This window comes from Prionailurus bengalensis, chromosome C1 (genome assembly GCF_016509475.1).
Source record: "Prionailurus bengalensis isolate Pbe53 chromosome C1, Fcat_Pben_1.1_paternal_pri, whole genome shotgun sequence".
Taxonomy (NCBI): Eukaryota; Metazoa; Chordata; class Mammalia; order Carnivora; family Felidae; genus Prionailurus; species Prionailurus bengalensis.
The window spans coordinates 55,847,665-55,866,663 of NC_057345.1; the positions used below are offsets into that span (position 1 = coordinate 55,847,665).

Genomic DNA, 18,999 nt, shown 5'->3' on the forward strand with positions numbered 1-18,999 from the left:
TAAAATTGGCCCAGTTGAATTAGAGGCCAGTGTCAAATATCCCCCAGGTAGGACTGTGCTTCTGGTCTGCCTTAACTTCCAGCCTTACATTATGTGTCTCTCTTCTCTCTTCCCACAGCACCTCTTTGCACAGGATATATTGCTATGGGTATCAACACAGGCATTTATTATACATTACCTATCATACTTCTCCCCGTCTTACTACCTTCCATTTCTTTACATTGACTATTTCTGTGTAAGGTACCTTCTTTTCCTCTTATTCTTTCCCTCTGTTCTCTGGTTCCTGTGACCCTTCTGTATGATCTTTCCCTACCACCATTTCTTCTTCTGAGAAGTGATCACCACTAGCCACCTCTGCCTTGTCAGCCATTGGTACTCTGGGGCTTGGTACATTGGTTTTCTTTATGCACTGGATTAAATGCAGTTGATACTATCACTAATGTTGAAGGTAGTTTATTTGGTAAAAAATAAGGGTAGATTGAGGAGAATTATTTTAATTATTTAGCAGTGGATCAAACTTTTTTTTTTCTCTGTAAAAGCCATGGATTCCTTTCTTATATATCTCACCAGCTTTGGTAGTCGTGCATCTTAGAAATGAGCTGTGTTCACCTCTTTCTGGCTTATGTCAAAACAAAGGTTATTTCTGATTTTGGAGCCTGAATCACACGTTTTTGTTTGTCCTGATTACTAGTGAGGCCTCTTCCTCCATGGGACATCAGAATCAAATGTGTAAATGCTTCTGTGAGCAGATGTATCCTTCAGTGGAGAGATGAGGTGCTGGTGTTGCTTAATCGACTCAGATATCGGCCCAACAGCAGCAGGTCCTGGACTATGGTAATGGTTTTTAGAGTAAAGAGGAAAAACAGGGAGGGACTCCTAATATCACTGCACAGATCTCTGTCTTTTCATGCCAGCAAAATATGGGGTTTAAGAATATTTAGCCCTCGGACGCCTGGGTGGCTCAGTCGGTTAAGCGTCCGACTTCAGCTCAGGTCACGATCTCGCGGTCCATGAGTTCGAGCCCCACGTCAGGCTCTGGGCTGATGGCTCAGAGCCTGGAGCCTGCTTCCGATTCTGTGTCTCCCTCTCTCTCTGCCCCTCCCCCGTTCATGCTCTGTCTCTCTCTGTCCCCAAAATAAATAAACATTAAAAAAAAATTTAAAAAAAAAAGAATATTTAGCCCTAAAGTACACACTTGAGATAGATCAGAAAGTCATATGCACCTCTATTTATTAAGAAATATCTTGAATTTTGATTATTGATTCTGAAATTTTTTAAGCCGCAGGCTTCTGTAAACTAGTATTAATTTTCCACAATTAGTTAAGTATTCATTGTACCTTGTTATGCTACCCCTGTTTTACTTTTCAGTAATCTTTTTACATATTAGAAAGAAAAATATTAGGAAATGTCCATAGAGGCTTATATGGAATTGAATATTGCAAAGATAAAGCCCCACACTTTGATATATTAGACATTAATGTTTTTAAATTAAATTTTAGGATTATAATTCCTCCTAGTATATTTGTAAAATAGAATGGCTTATAATAATAACAAAGGATAAGTTCCACATATAACTGAAACTCATGAGAAATTGCTTTTTTAATATAATTAAAATTTTCTTTTTGAAGTCCGTTCTATGTCTGTGATAAAACATTTATCACATTCTAATTATGACCAAATAAAAAATAATCTCTAGAAAATTCTCCAAGTTTTTTCTGAACATTGGTATTTTTCAGCCTTTACTTACTTTTCAGCTTGTTTCAGGATCCCCCTTGGGATCCTTATAGGTGGGTTCTTAGTCCCCAGAGTTTGTTTTTAATGAGAAGCTATTTCATATTAACATCAGGTATATTCAGTAGCCCTGTCATTGGTATTTTTTCTCAATGAATGACAGATCTGAAAAAAGAGAAAGGGTTATCTACTCAAGTTTCTTACCTATGTGTGTCAAAATTCTTTAATTTTAATTGACACCTTTAAAAATCTTGTCTGATTCAAGGTCAATGCTACAAATGCCAAAGGAAGACAGGATCTGCTGGATCTGAAACCATTTACAGAGTATGAATTTCAGATTTCTTCTAAGTTACATCTATATAAAGGTAGTTGGAGTGATTGGAGTGAACCATTCAGGACACAAACACCAGAAGAAGGTATGTGTTCTAAAAAGGAGGGTGGGAAGAGAAGGAGGCGAGAAGGGAGAGGGATCTCTAAAGTACTGGTACTGAATCAACAAGTTAATTTAACACATTAATTAACAAGTAAATGAGTACACTAATTAACAAGTTAATTTTGACTTTAGCTTAAGTACTGTAATTGTCCAGGGAGATATGTTTATATTGTTAGGGAAATTTTAACATTAAGTAAGTCCCACCCCTGTTTGCCCCATGTTTTCATGTTGGTTACAAGCTTATGCTTCAGTAATGTTTGGTTATAACTCTTATTTCTATTTTTTTTTAAGTTTATTTGTGTATTTTGAGAGAGAGCACATGTGTGCAAGCAGCGGGGAGGGGTAGAAAGAAAGGAGAGAGAGTCCAAAGCAGACTCCACGCTATCAGCGCAAGCCCAACGCTGGGATCAGTCCCACTGACCATGAGATCATGACCTGAGCAAAAATCAAAAGTTGGAGGCCTAACTGACTGAGACACCCAGGCACCCCTTATTTCTATATCTTGTTTCTATTACTAGCTCAGTAACTCTCTCATTCCACAAAACCATAACCAGTAATTTCATTCCTTTATAGTAAAACTTGATCATTCTACCTTTTGGTTTCTATGAAAATTAAAAGCTTAAAAGAAGGTAGACTCGGGGCGCCTGGGTGGCTCAGTCGGTTAAGCGTCTGACTTCGGCTCAGGTCATGATCTCGCGGTCCGTGAATTCGAGCCCCGCGTCAGGCTCTGTGCTGATGGCTCAGAGCCTGGAGCCTGCTTCGGATTCTGTGTCTCCCTCTCTCTCTCTCTCTCTCTCTGCTCCTCCCCCGTTCATGCTCTGTCTCTCTCTGTCTCAAAAATAAATAAACATTAAAAAAAAAAAAAAAGAAGGTAGACTCTGGAGACATACATTTTAAAATACAATTTAACATCCCCCAGCCCTCTCTCCTCCAAATATTACAGCACTGCACTTCATCATGCCTCTGCATGCTCAAATGAGGGCCGCCATTTGAGCATACACTGCTCAAATGAGGGCCGCCAGCCTGCCCATAGCTATGGAAAGGATATCAAATATATTTCTTAGTCTGATGGGCTTTTCTTTTTGGCAGTTATAGGGATGACAATTTACTGAGGTGTAAAGTATAATCAAACTAAGGTGCAATCAACTATTGATCATATGAATATATAATAGCTATATGAACTTGATGTCAACATTAACAAATGTTTGGATACACAAGAAATAACCATCTGAATAATTAGTTTTTAAGAGCACTCATTTAGTGACCTACTATACAACTTTTCACAGTCTGTGTAACTTTGACTCAGAAGAAAAATTATTGGCATATAATCCATTGCTTTATCATCTGGAGATTGTGAAGTATTAACGTGAGAAAATCTAAACGCTTATTTGTAAAACTTATGGATATGTGTGACTGTAAATTAGTTTCATGATATAAGTTATATTCATTTTTCTGTGAGCTGCTAATGGCCTTTGATAGCTGATGACACTTATCAATACCCAAGTGACTGTCAAGGACCCAAAGACCCTAAAATATAAAATATTTAAATATTTAATATTTAATAAATATTATAAAATATTTAATGTTAAATATTTAAATATACTAAAATATAACACCTAATATATAAATTGTAGAATAATGTATATTTTTCCTTCTTCTTATATTAATTGCATTTCTGTATTTTATTTTATTTTATTTTTTATTTTTTTATTTTTTTCAATGTTTATTTGTTTTTGGGACAGAGAGAGACAGAGCATGAACGGGGGAGGGGCAGAGAGAGAGGGAGACACAGAATTGGAAACAGGCTCCAGGCTCTGAGCCATCAGCCCAGAGCCTGACGCGGGGCTGGAACTCACGGACCGCGAGATCGTGACCTGGCTGAAGTCGGACACTTAACCGACTGCGCCACCCAGGCACCCCAACATTTCTGTATTTTAAAATAACTCTATCTAAAAAATTATAATTTATTCCCTCTCATTTTATGATAAAAATCTCTTAAAATTGATGTTGAGCCACTTGCTCTCTGTTTAAATGTTTGTCATTTTTATAATCCAGAGTTTTTTATTCTTTTATTAAACATAGTCAAAGTAATGTATTTTTTAATGCCTTATCTATGAGACTTTGTTTATATGTCCTACAGATAAAATTCTTGAAAATGGGCCATATTTTCTGTCCACAGTCAAGGTACTAAATAGGCTGAGTAGTTTTTAAGTTATGTCACATTCGGCTTAACTATAAACCAGGGGTATTCTGGCCTTGTGAATTCTCGTCATTCTTACTGACATTTAATAATGACCTGTTTGGAGGTGTGTGGAAAGGTTTGGGGTTTTTTTTTGTTTTTTGTTTTTTTTTTCTGAAAGGGTTTATCTGTTAAATTAAAAACAGTTCAAGGTAGGACAGTAACAACAGTAACTTTCTCATAGCCCTTAAATAAACCACTATCATAACAATGAGTGCAGCAACTTGTTATGGTTGTGAACTCATGGACAGTTATGAATCAAATCAAGGAACTGACTTGTTCAGAGTAATTGCAGGCATTCATGAAGAGAGAAACCCATACTCTGAGATGCACCACATTTACGAAGCTGTTGGCTTCCTTTCAGTGTCTGCATTTCCCTTTTCTGTGTTTCATCTTTCTGTGGGTTGATGTAGGACCTCTTTCCTCTTACTCTGAGCAGCTTGGTTTTCTCCCCTTACCGCTATTTCTGTCATCAGTTTCTTTATGAAACACCAATTGATGTAAACTTAAAAGGTGTGAATTTTTTTAACACTTCTTCCTTTTCAGCCTTTGAATGTGTACTCATATGTAACTTGGCATTTAAAAAAATTGCTAGTAAGCTTTTTTTTTTTTAGTTACTCTTTAAAACTCTGAATGACCTTATAATAGAGTTCTTTGGAGCCTTTGCTGCCCAAAACTGAGAGCAATGTTATCTTCTGGTGGATTGAGCACAGTTATTTAGATCATGTCAGCAGAGAATGAGGTCTTCATTTACTCCATATGGCCCTTTCCTGTGTCATTAAATTCAACTCCTGTTATGGTCCTCCATGGAAAACACTTTTTAAATGACCTTTAAGTAAGGAGTAGAAGGAAAGAAACTGCTTTTCTCTGTTTAGGAGAACAGTCCCTCAATCTTTATCCATCAAAAGCAGGTCTGATACTGGGAACTGAGCAACCACATTTGGCCTGTAGTGGGAAAACATTCTTGAGTTTGAGCTGCAGGATCTCCAGACACATCTGGAGAAGGAAGGTGTTAGGGAGGTGATTCCCTCACCACCTAGAACACCCAGGAGGAGACTCCATAAAAAAGATGAACAAGCCATTCCTTAGAGCTATAGTATAAATTAGGTATTTCTGTTTGCTCATTCACCACTTTTTAAAATTTTTTTTTCAACGTTTATTTATTTTTGAGACAGAGAGAGACAGAGCATGAACGGGGGAGGGGCAGAGAGAGAGGGAGACACAGAATCAGAAACAGGCTCCAGGCTCTGAGCCATCAGCCCAGAGCCCGACGCGGGGCTCGAACTCACGGACCGCGAGATCATGACCTGGCTGAAGTCGGACGCTTAACCGACTGCGCCACCCAGGCGCCCCTCATTCACCACTTTTTAAAGTCTAATTTACATGTTTTGGTCTTGTTAAACTCTATATAGGCAATTAATAAATAAAGCAAGTGCTACATACTCAACCTTAACACCAGAGCAATGAAGGAGTAGCCCTCCTCCCCCCACCGCCATAAGAGGTGGTGGCATGGGTGGTTGGTGAAAGACTCCCAAAGGGGAGAAAATGCAGGGTCACCAGTTGCAGCCACCCCTTCTCACATTGAGAAGCTAGGCAATTCTTGGGGCGCCTGGGTGGCGCAGTCGGTTAAGCGTCCGACTTCAGCCAGGTCACGATCTCGCGGTCCGTGAGTTCCAGCCCCGCGTCAGGCTCTGGGCTGATGGCTCAGAGCCTGGAGCCTGTTTCCGATTCTGTGTCTCCCTCTCTCTCTGCCCCTCCCCCGTTCATGCTCTGTCTCTCTCTGTCCCAAAAATAAATAAACGTTGAGAAGCTAGGCAATTCATTCATTCATTTGTAATTCCAAAATATTGCTAAGATGGGTTAATTTTAATGAATAGAAGAGCTCTGACCCATGGTCAGCACTCAATAAATTTAGCTGTTGTTTTCTTCATTTGGAAAATTAAGTGTTAGAGCTAATAGAACTTGTTCAAAGTCTCAGAACTAAGAATTGGAGAAGCCAGGTTTTGAGCACTGGTCTGTTTTATCACATAGCCCAAGCTCTTGGCTCTGCACCCCACAGTTACCTGACTCTGAGAAGGCCAATTAAATACTAGAGGTTATTTTATCATTTTGGTTAACAAGTTCTTAAAAATGATCTAGCTTAGGGGTCAGCAAAAATTTTCTGTAAAGGTCCAGACAGTAAATATTTTCAGCTTTGCAGACCATATGTCTGTCACTAGTACTAAAATTCACTATTGTAGTGTGCAAGCAGCCATTGACAGTGTATAAATACATAGACAAAGCTATGTTCCAATAGAACCTTATTTATGGATACTGAAATTTTAATTTTATGTAATTTTCACATGTCACTGAAAATTACTCTTCTGTTTGTTTTCAACCATTTAAAAATGTAAAAACCATTGTTAGTCCACAGGCTGTACTAAAACAAGGAGCAGATATGACCCACTGGCAATAGTTTGCTGACTCCTAAATTAGCTCATTTATCTGAGTGCCTAAGGCTTGAGGATATGAGAATCAAAGGTTCTTAGCCTTCTAAAGAGATTTACATGCAAATGTTTTCATTAGAAGGAAAATGTTATGTTTGAGAGCCAATGACAGTCCCTGCCTTCCTTTCTTTTTGGGTCCCCTCTAAGCCCACCATCTATCCTGGAAGAAATCAATGTCTGAGCTCAATTATTTGACAAGATGGTGATCACCCCAATAGGAAGAAATGCTTTCCATGAAGCCTTCCAAACAGAAACAAATGGGGGAAAAATGCTTCTCAAGATGGATCTGTGAGAAAAGTGTGTGTGTATCAGGAACTATGCCAGGTGCTGGGACACAGTGATAACTTGTCAGATCCTCAGACTCAAGGACTTCTAATCTGTTTTGGAACATTAGGTAAAGATTCCTGGAGGATACAACACCACGAAGAAATGTAAAGTTCCAATGCAACTTATGGACTTCCCTCATCTGGAACATATGGCCTCCAAAGTCATTGCAGTAGGAGAAGGGAGCTATTTCCTCCCTGAAGTACTTGATTCTTTTGAATTCTGTGAAATCTCATGTTCCTGGATTTTATTCTTCTTCATTGACCAGGTCTTCTTGGTTTCTTGCTGCTCAGTTTTCTCTTCTCAATACCAATCCCTATGGCTTTTCCCTGGGCTCCCTTCTTTTCCCAGGTGACTTTATCCAGTCCCACAGTTCGAAAACTAGACAGACAGATGATAGATAGATAGATAGATAGATAGATAGATAGATAGATAGATATCTCTTTGTTTTTCTCCAAAACAAAATGTTTCCAAAATACTTCTGTTTCAATATTTTCTATTTTAGTAAATGATACCACCATCTTCCTAGTTACTGAAGTCAAAAATCAAGAAGTTATCTTTAAATTCTCCTTTTCCAAATAAAAAGAAATTCTTTTTCCTTATTCCCCAATACCAGCACTTGACTTTCCTAAACATATTCAAAATCTGTTCATTTCTTCTGTTGCCACTATGATTATGCTAGGTTAAGCTACTTTCTCTGTACAAAGGATAACAGCAAAGTGAACAGTTATGAACCCACCATTCAACTTAAATGCTGTGAAATTACCAATATACTATTGACACTATCCTGAATTATATGTTTATCAGTACTTTTCACATAACTTTCAGAAATGTATGTATCTCTAAACAGTTACTAGTTTTGCTTGTTGCCATGGTTGCAATATCTGTAGAATGATAGGAGAAAATCTCAGGTGCAACAGGCTGAGAGTGAGTGTGAAGTGAGGGAATAAAGACTAACAATTCACAACTCTTCATGAAGTTCTGTGAAGGAGAGCAGAGATGTGGGGCAGTAGTTGGAGCAGGATGTGGTATCAGGAAATGCTTTGTCTGGTTTTGTTTTTAGGATTGGTGAAAAATTGTAGTGTATTTTCAAGGTAATGGTAAGCTTCCAGCAGAGAGGGAGAAATTAGTAATGCAAGAGAAGTAGGGGAGAAGTCCTTGATAAAACAAGGGAGGATGGGATCCAGAACTCAAGTTGGGTTGAACTTTGATGGAAGTAGGGATACTATGTTAGAGAATTGATAGTGAACTTTTCATGGTAGAAAGATGAGGGAATCCCTGCCTTGTTACTTCCTTTTGCTCAGTGAAGTATGAAGCAAAAGCATCAGTTGACAGAAACAGATCATTAGAAGTGGGCAGGTGGATGGACTGACAGTACCAGCTACTGGGAAGGAACACCTTATGGATGGTGGCCCTTCACAAGTAGTAAAAGAGGTGACAGAAAGAGGTGAAAAGAGAGAGTGAACCAAGTGTTAAACTTCATTTATCAAGAAGGAAGTGAAATGGGGTAGTCTATATAGGACTTCCCGTGGAGGCATAGCAGGTGATAACGTCTGAAAGTAAAACTTGTTTAATCAAGTAGATACTTGTAATATCTGTTTGAATTGAGTTGTTTAAAACTAGATTTTAGACAAATGGGTCAACCCCAAAAAGTGAACTTCAAGGAACTGAGGCAGTGAGCGACTTATCTCTGTGTTGTCCTGCTTGGAACTTGACTTGGACCAAAAAATCCTCGTGTGTTTCATTGAGCCCACTACCTGAAACCTCCCAAGATATGCCTTTTCCATATTTGCTTCATGTTAAATTCTCCATTTTCACTCTTCTTGGAAATCTGTATGCTCCTTGAGGAAACCTCTGTTGAGGGATTGCTTTCCACCCGCGATTAAGTTGCTCTTGTCCACATTCCTGCGTTCGCCTTGGCTTCAGATATGGATGCTCATCTCAGAAGCACATGGATTGGCTCAGATTTGTTTGCCACACCTATTGTTTCATAGAATCCTAGAATCTTGGGATTTTAGAGTTGAAAGCACCTTCAGGGTCATTTAGGTCAATCTCCTGCTTAATTTAGGATCTTCGCTTTTTTTCATATTGGTAACTCTATTCAACTCTACGGTTTTCTCCTTTATCATATAGGAGGCAGTTTCATCTCAGGTGACCTGACTTCCATTTCCAGTATTTGTATTTTTAGTCATTTGTACCCATTTGTTTTGTAATCACTTGGACATTTGGTCTTTGACTTTCCTTTTCTGGCCTGCCTATAATAGTTTTATCTGCCTTTGTTAGATAATACTGAGGTTAGAATTTCAAGTGATTTTGTGTCAGTTGAATGTCAAAGATTCTCTTTAATATCAGCTCTTATGCTGTTTTAAGCAGCAGTGGTTTGACACCCCTGGTCATGAAATTTTACACTTTGAAACTCATACAGATTCAACTAATGATTTCTCTCCCACAGAGGCTAACACTGCAGGTGGGCACCATTAAAATTTCAGTTTGACTTGCAATTTTTCCTTTGAAGAGACTGTGATTCTAGAATTCAATTCTTAGCTCTGTAGTAATCTGGTAGTTGTAGATCTTTAATGAGACAATGAGTATTCCCTTTATTTGTTACTAATATGTAATTAACTGGAGACATTTAGCACTAATAAGTCATCTGGCTTCAACATGGAGCACATCCAAGTTTCCACATCCTGATTATGTAGTCAATGTCTGGGTTATCTAGTTTGCTCAGATCTCCGCTCAATGTAGTGAACTGTAATGGAAGAGCAGGGTCTTTGGAAATAGTGAAATCTGGGCTCAGCTGGCTTTGCCATTTACCAACTCCACGTGTTCTGGAAATCATTTAACCTTTGTCAGCCTCCTTGGCCTCAGCTCTAAAACAGATGTAATCACACACGCACACACACACACACACACACACACACACACACACCCTGCATTGTGCGAGGATTAAATGAGATAACGTGCAGTACATAAAATGTCCAAATATTTCCTGACACGTTGTAGGTGGTTAATAATGGTCAGGTCCCCTTTCCTTCTGTTGCCTGTGCTTTTTTCCTTTTTGCATCTGGACTAGCAGATAAAAGTGCTAGGCTTGTTTTCTGGGTCACTCTTCATAATCCTGAAGGATGGAGAGCATTTTCACAATGTCTTAGGTAAGCATTTCTTACCTTTAGGTCCTCACTGCAAGGATAGAAGCTACCACTGGTGGGAAAAGAGGGGAAGAAAATAAGTGAATGTTTAGAAAAAAACAAAAGGAAGAGGGTGAGAGAGGCAGGAAACGGAAATAAAGAAGGAAGAGGGTAGAACACAGAAGAGCACCTGTTGGGCGTGGAAGTACTGTTGAGAAATCACAAGCCTCAGAGCCAGGTAACTGCGGGGTGCAGAGAGAAGAGTGCTGGCTATGTGATAAAACAGACCAATGTTCAAAACCTGGCTTCTCCAATTACTAGTTCTGGGACCTTGAACAAGCTCATTTCCAAATGAAGAAACAACAGCTAAATTTCCTGAGTGCTTACCTTAAGTCAGGGCTGCTCTGTTCATTCAATTCTCACAACAGCCCCATGTGACGTATAGAACTACAATCCTCATTGAACAGATGAGGAAACTGGCTTCAGGATGTAGAGTATGTATTCAGGATGTGGTTAACATTTGTTCAAGATCACAGAGCTGGGATTTGCCCATAGACGGTCTAGCTCTGGAGTTCACACTTTAACCACTGTACTAAAGCTGCATATGTCATGGGGTAAAGAGGATATGGGATGCAAGTGTAAGTGGGCCACAGGACCTGCCCATAGTATGTATGGGTGCATGTGCTCCTTCCCTTTTTCTCTTCTCCTCTCCCTGGCTGCTTGTCTTCTCTTTTCCTGGTGGGAGTTAATGTTCCAGAAACTTCGTCTGGTTAAATGGGACTTGTCACCCCAGAAGGAACCCCAATGTAGCCTCATCTCAAATACATTCTAAGTGTCACAATGAACAAGTTTCATTGGTGCAGTTGAAGCTTGTTTTCAGGGGCTGTTTCTGTGAGTTCCACCCCTGGCTGTAAATCAAAATAAATCTGATAATGGGAGAAATAAAACTATTCACCCACTCATGCATGCACATGTGCACACACACTCTCTTTCTAGCACATAGGAGTTGATTATTCAGTTTCTTATCAAGTCTGTTTGATTGACTTTCTCAAATTAAATTAGGTCATATTTGACCATTGTCTTAAAGATGGTGGTTTTTCCTTCAATCAGTTCATTCTCTGTTTTAGCATCAAGTAGCTAATATTGTCTGAATTGTTCATTTGCACATTTGTCACCTGACAAAGAGTTGTCAGGAGCCTGTTACATTCTAAGCACTATGTAGGTATGAGGATATTAAGATGAATGAGATGGGCCTTCCTTTCAAGTAGATCATGATCTAATGATCTAATGATCATAAAACCAAATAATTATGCCACAACATGGTAAGTTCAGGAATGGACGTGAACACAGAGTTAATCATTTGTATTTTTTATTTTTACAGGATCAAAAATGTGTTCCTTATAATTCATATTTTTGTTTTTCTGCTGAGAATTAATTCTTTCTGCATTCCAATAAAAAAGAAATAATCACACATACTTTCTTTGAGTTATTTTATTACTACATATTTTAAGAGTAAGTTAGGAATCCAATTTCCTCATCATCATTTTTTAAAATTTGTTTTTAAGGTAAAATTTGTGTTTTCTATGGCCGACACATATGTTCATTGTTTAACAAAAGGAAAGAAATATGGGGGCACAAAGAAAATTGAAATTACCTGGTAATCCTACTCTCCTGGAATTGTTTATTAAATAAGCAATTGACTTTAAGAGGTTTTATATTGTGCATGTATGGATATATACATGTATGTGTGTATACATGAAAATATGTTTTTTTTTCCTTCAAAACAGAGCCTACTGGGACATTAGATGTCTGGTACATGAAACAACCCATTGACTACAATAGACAACAGATTTCTCTTTTCTGGAAGGTAAGTTTTCATTGTCAGTGTAAAATTCAAGAGAAGTATATATTTGGTTGATTTTTTGTTTTGTTTTTATTGAGATATAATTAACATATAGAAAGAATTATATATTTGAACAATGTTTAAGGCCAAAAAAAAAAAAGTTTTCTTTCCATAGTGGCTTTATACAAGGCTTCAGAGACTTGGTTGAAGCTCGTTTCCTCAGCAATATCCTCAAGACACTTGACCCAATGTCATTTCCTTTTGTCAGATAAGAGTGAGAGTTCCCACTGATTTCCCTCCTGCACACAACTGCATCTTTTCCTCATCTGCTTGCATCCGTTCCTATCTCCAGGCATGTCCACACTCTGTCCCACTGCACCATTTCTTCTGCCTCTTGCCCCTCCCAGCCACTCTTAATCTCCCCTGCATATAACATGCCCACCAGTGACCACGCCACCTTACTTATTCACTTTTTGGGAAATTAAAGATGGGAAGTCTGTGGATGTGGATATCTAGGAATGTATTTGCTATAGTCACTGAAAAGGGAGAGGGTGGAAAGAAGGCTGTTCTACCTCAGGAACTCAAGTAATTGTAGACAATCGTGTGAAGAGGAATGGAAAGCAACTCCTCCTCAGGAATAGTAGTAAAACAGTAGTGATTCAAACAACCTTCCAGAAAACAGTAAAACCTAATGTTATTACAGGATGTGAGAGTTTCACACAGTGCTGATTCTGGTGTGGTTGCTTCACTTAATCCTTTAAAAACCCTGTAAGATAGGTCGTAGGTATCCCCACTTAACAAATGGAAAACCTGAGGGTAAGAGAGAGGATGTTCTTCCCACAGTCACCCAGCTACTAAGTGCAGAATTGAGACTGAAACCCCATCCAGAACTCTTTCTTCTCTGTCATGACTCATCTTTGTGAAAAGAAAATACTATTTGAATTGAACTCCTGATTGGCATGCTGCTAATAAAAGGTTTTCAGGTGAGCTGTACTCCTCTTTACTTCCCTACTCCTGCATCCCTCTCACTGCACCTCTTCCATTTAAGGGTAAATCAACAGTTTTGGAATCATGAAGCTGATGAGCACGAAAGCAGAAGAGTCAGAGAAATGAATATCAAGTCCTCTGATGGGGTTAGCATGATAGATGTTGATAACTGCAGTTTTCTTCAGTTTTAAGAAATGAGCCAGGCAAGAATTGAGCTCTTTCTCCCTCTTTTCCTTTCTGTCTCACACACGCACAAAATGTCTGGTATGAGACTACTATAAATAGCGTGGTGAGTCATAATCAAGCTCTTCACTTTGAAACTAAAACTACAGCTTAAAATTTATTTTAAAATGAAGCCATGTTTAAGAGCAAGACAATTCTCAAAGCAAGACATTTAGAGTGGCCATAATTTGTGAATATTATAGAAGAACACAGCTCAGTTCTTGAGTGTTGGTTTTCATTTTCACAAGTAAGCAAGTGGTTAAAACCAAAATTCCTCCCTCCATAGAGAATCCTTCCCCCTGAGTGTCCTCAGCAGTGATCTGAAGAGATAGACTGTTTTAGTTCCAATAAACATTTTTTAGCCACAGGTAATGCTCAGCCAACATGCATATGCAAATTCTTCTCTGCTTTTCATTTTAATCTTGCCCCTAAGCCTGGAAAAGCCTAAACTCTAAAGTGAGATCTTGGAATTCAAAAGAACTTGAATTCTCTTCTAGTCTACCCTCCTATCATTAGCACTGCTCCCACTCCAGCCAGGACTGACACATGCCTCTGCTTGGACCGTCTCAGACAGGGAGAATTCCACTTTGTAAGCAGTCCATGCTCTGGTGGGCATCTCTTACTGTTAGAAAATTTTCCCTTTTGTGGAGCCAGAGTTGTGGGTGCATTAGACTGGAACTGGCGTCACTAAGAAACCAAAAATGTAAATACTAGAAACTTCCTGACACCAGATGGTGATCAAGACAGGGCAACTTCAAGACCTTCTGTGACTGTCCTGTTTGAGAGAGGCTCCTTAAGGAATGTTGGATCTAGTCCTCAGTTTTTCAGGACTATCACAAGACTAAGTCCTTTTCTGCCAAACCCTGGGTTTCTTCAGTGGCCCCAAATAGGCCACTCACCTGGGAGTGGCAGTAAAAGACTGACGAGAGTTACTGAGATGAGCAGGCCTGCTTTGACCACAGAGCCACAGAGCCGAAGGGAATGTAAGCAGCATGCAGGCCCACCACCCATTTCACAAACAGAAACAGGTCTACGGAAATGACGTGATTCCAAAGAGAGGATTTCAGGTACTGTGGTGCTTGCAGCTGGGAGCCTTCCTAGGCAGAAGTCACTGCTCCTGTCTGGAACCACTCCAGTCCCACTTGTCCTCCTGGGGATTCCCCATGCCACTCTCAGGCAGGCTTGGGAATTGATGGGGTGGTGCCATGACATAAGGGACCTGTTTAAATGTCAGACTAGAAAGAAAACTGCAGCCAGATCAGGTGGTTTGTGGTGGGGCCCAAATCAGACCTCACCAAGGAAAGGAAGCAAAGATGTATGTGTGTTGATTTTGGCTTTTTTTTTTCACTTTGATCAATACTGGGAACCCCAGTGAGAGGGACACCCTGCCACTGCAAAGAGGGGGATTTCAGGTCTTGGCACCAAAGGAAGCCCCAGGTAAAACCCCATTAGTCTATGAACAAAGTGAGAGCATGTTTCTCTGACAGCTGGGGGAATGTGAGATGACCTTTCATTTTTGTAGGATGTTTACATCAGAAGAGAACAACTTGTTGCTGAATGGGTACAGCCTGGATGTGTGAGGGAGTGAAGTGTGAATATAGGTGAGTGTGAGTATGTATGAGTGATGTGTGCATGTGTGTGCGTGCAGAGAGTAAACGTGAATGTGTGTGTGACTGGGTATGAGTTTTTTATACGTGTGTGGGATGTGAGTGGGAGTGTGGGTATGTATCTATGAGTCTGTGTGTCAGTGTGGGTGCATGTAGGTGAGTGTCTTAGTCCCTTTGGGTACTATAACAAAATACCATAGACTGGGTGGATTATAAACAGAAATCGATTTCTCCCAATTATGGTGGCCGGGGTGTGTGTGGGTATGAGTGTTCGTGAATGTGTGTATGGATCAATGTGAGTGTGGGGGTGTGTTGAGGGGGAAGGAGACTTTTGCTTTATTGTTCTGGCTCTTACCTACTTACTCTGGGTTTCTCCTAAAAGCTTTCTTCTAAAAGTTCTCTTTCCTCAAAAATATCTGGTAGTATGTTTTGCCATAGCTATTTTTTTTTTAACTTTTTTAACGTTTATTTACTTTTGGGACAGAGAGAGACAGAGCATGAACGGGGGAGGGGCAGAGAGAGAGGGAGACACAGAATCGGAAACAGGCTCCAGGCTCTGAGCCATCAGCCCAGAGCCCGACGCGGGGCTCGAACTCATGGACCGCGAGATCGTGACCTGGCTGAAGTCGGACGCTTAACCGACTGCGCCACCCAGGCGCCCCTGCCATAGCTATTTTTAAGAGAAAAAATACTTTCTTTGTTGAAGCCAAAAAAGTACAACTTAATCTGTGAAATAAAACACCTCAGTATTGTTCAAACAATAAATGCAATAACAAGTAGAAAATGTTGCTCTGTCACAAACAGTGCCAGTGTCATGTTAGAGCTCTTCACAGGGGGCTTTCTAGCATCCCCTCCCTCACATTCCCTGTATCTTCCTTCTCTGCAAAGATTCATATTGTTTCCTTTGTTTTGATTAAGCGTTTCAATCCATGATTCCAGTACAGATTTCTTTCACTTAACATAGCATGTATCCTTTAGGAAGAAAATCACCTTATAGATAGATAGATAGATAGATAGATAGATAGATAGATAGATAGACAGACAATGTATGGAAAGATGTGCCAAACCTCATTAACCTTTACAATTTCCTCTGTTAATTTCTTAATCATGGCAGGTCATAAACTTTCTGGAATTATGTTTGAGGCCATGGATCTGGAAGTAGTGTGTATAAATGAAGCCAACTTCACTTTATTCATTCATTCATTCAAACTAGCAAATATATTGAAGGCTCTCATTAGTACTGGACACTGTGCTGCATTCCAGAGATATGGAAGTGAGCAAGACAATCGCAGTCCTCAGGTGCTTGAACTCACAGTCCAGGAGAAGGACAGACATGGGGATGATGACAGCACTCAGGTGTTAAGGAGGAGTTCAAGATCCAGCTAGGGAGATGATTATCGGGGTTAGCTAGTAGACCAAGGGAATGGGTGAGGAGTCTCTTGCAGCTGGGAGCCTTCCTAGGCAGAGGATCTCTTGCACGGTAATACTAGAGCTGACCCCAGAAGAACAGGTTAGCTGGGACAAGGGTGGGGGAACATTTGGCAGGAAACCAGGGACTATGGATTCAGCATGTAAAGGATCACTGTAGTGAAGCCCCATCCCATAGAAATATAAAGCAAGCCACAAAGGAGAGTCATATGTATAATTTAAAATTTTCTTGTAGCCACATTTAAAAAATAAAAAGAGACAGGTGGGATCAATTTTAATAATGTATTTTATTTAAGCCCAAGTATGTATGGAATATTATCCTTTCAACATGTAAATCAATATTTTAAAATTATTGATCAGCTATTTTACATTCTTCTTACCCTACTAAGTCTTTGGAAACTGGTGTGTCTACTAAGTGCCAGCGGGTCCAGTGGCTAAGAGCTTGCCTCCAGAGGGCGGACATGTCAGTCACACATCAAGATCTTTATGGCTGCCTGCAGCTAGTGACTCCCTCATGTAGCAAACAGCGCCCCTCTAGGGCCCTCACAAGCAATACAGAAGAGAGTTAGAGAAACTTAGTTCCAAAAGTGGGGAAGATTTGGTGGGTTTTGTTCATTTGTTAAATGACGTAACTCATTCGGATAAACAGCTGCCCTCAAATCACAGAAGATGAGAAGAAAGAGAAAAGAACAAGCCCCATACACCAGTTCACAGCAGAGCCTCAGAAAGGTCTGTTGTGACCAGAGGCAGCTTAGTACATTCCCTTCGTCTCTTTCTCTCTGTATTTCTCTGTGTCCTATGAAGAATATTACAATCCATATCACGTTGCACTGATGAGATGTGTCCTTTGGCCTCCTCATATGAAAGAAATCCAGTAAATGTAGGAAAATATTACTTGTAATCTGATTTATATTGATGTAGAACAAAGGTCTGTCATAAATTCACAGGGAAGATTGGCTGTCAGGAGCCTGAGGCCTTTATATAATTAGAGGAGGCATCCCAATCTCAGAATCAATATTTAAATACAAAAGCAGCAGATGGGAAGATTTTCATAGTTTTGTTGCAATATTCAGCTCTGTCTCCTTTCCTTTCCCAACCCTGGTCCTATCACAGGCTGGCACAGCATTTCTGAAAGTATTTTTGGAAAGAAAGGGTTGTTTTCCCTTGCTTACTAGTCACACATATTATAGCATCTGTAATGTAGAGAATCTTAGTTGGATAACAGAAGGTGGTCAATGACAAAGATAAGAAAGTGGGTAGCAGAGAATTAACATAAGATAGAAAACAGAGACAGAAGGGAAGTTCAAGTTTTGCTCTAACAAAGTTTCCATTATTTTGCTGATTTTCTGCTACAAAACAAGTTAGAAATCATGATGTCATGAGTTATTAGTATCCATTAAATAAGTTCAGGGTAGCAAAACACCTGGGAGAATCTAGAAAGTGCTAACACGACAGCAGTTAAGAGCTTACCCTCTAGGCAGAACTGAGCTGCCTGGGTTCAGGGTGCAGCCTCACCGCCTACTGGCTGTGTGTTCTTAAGCAAGGTGCTTAACCTCTCTGTGCCTTCCTTTCCTCACACATGCATATGGTAATAGTATGTACTACATGAGGTTGTTGAGAAGATTAATGAGAGAATCACGAAAAGCGTTTGCTAGATTATTAGGAAGCAAACGTTGTGCAGGACTCTGAGGACACAAAGGTGAGTCAACAGGCTCCTGGGAGGACAGATCCATAGATGGATCATTTCAATACAGTGATTTTTAAACCTTCCGATGAGGGTTATCTTTTGAGGTGCTCCTTCACTTTGGGCTGGGTTGCTGAAAGCCATCATAAGTTCTGAAATCAATACCCAGGCTTAAATTATACATGCTTTGTAATCAACTGTATGACATTGGTGAGATTTTCATACAGAGCTGTGGTGGGATCCAAGTCAAGATGGCTTGACCTTCCATAGATTGGTAGAAGAGTAATGTGAATATAATGGAAAAGTGCCAAGTACGGTGATTTTTATTTTAGGGTAACCGACAGCAGGTAACTCACCAAGTGTCTTAACATTTGCCATGCATCCAGCACTCTTTGAAACTGTTTGCCTCCTTCAGCCCATTGAATCCTCCAGTAAGCCTAGGCTATACACAGAATTACCTCATTTTACAGATAAGTAAATTGAGCCTCAGAAAGGTAAAATAATTTGGCCAAGGTCACACAGCTGCTATGTGGTGGAGTAGGAAAAACTAAGTCAGTAGCTTTCCAAAACCAACCTTGCCACCCCAAAAGTCTTCATAGACAAAACTGTGACATATTCAAGTTCCCTACCTTTCTAATATGTCTTGACTACAGACTCTCTTCTTTGACATATTGGCAGCTCTGACATATTTTTGTTTGTCTGTTTGCATCAGGGAAAGTTAGAATAAAATATTATTTTATGACAAGTACAGTAGGTTTTTTAAAGTCCTAAGAAGACATGATTTATCAATTCACAGAAACACCCTTCTTCCTATTTATACTTCAAAACAAAATAGGGACATCTGGAGAGCTCAGTTGGTGGAGCATGTGACTCTTGATCTCAGGGTT

The 18,999-nt window shown here is 39.7% G+C and overlaps 1 protein-coding gene across 1 annotated transcript in view; it reads left to right on the forward strand.

Moving 5' to 3' along the window:
- IL12RB2 (interleukin 12 receptor subunit beta 2) overlaps positions 1 to 18,999 on the forward strand; it is a 77,744-nt gene that overhangs the window by 23,112 nt on the left and 35,633 nt on the right. The window contains exons 6-8 of the mRNA XM_043575221.1: positions 692 to 834; positions 1,997 to 2,147; positions 12,129 to 12,208. Coding sequence (XP_043431156.1) covers positions 692 to 834; positions 1,997 to 2,147; positions 12,129 to 12,208 — 374 coding nt within the window. The remainder of the gene's footprint in view (positions 1 to 691; positions 835 to 1,996; positions 2,148 to 12,128; positions 12,209 to 18,999) is intronic.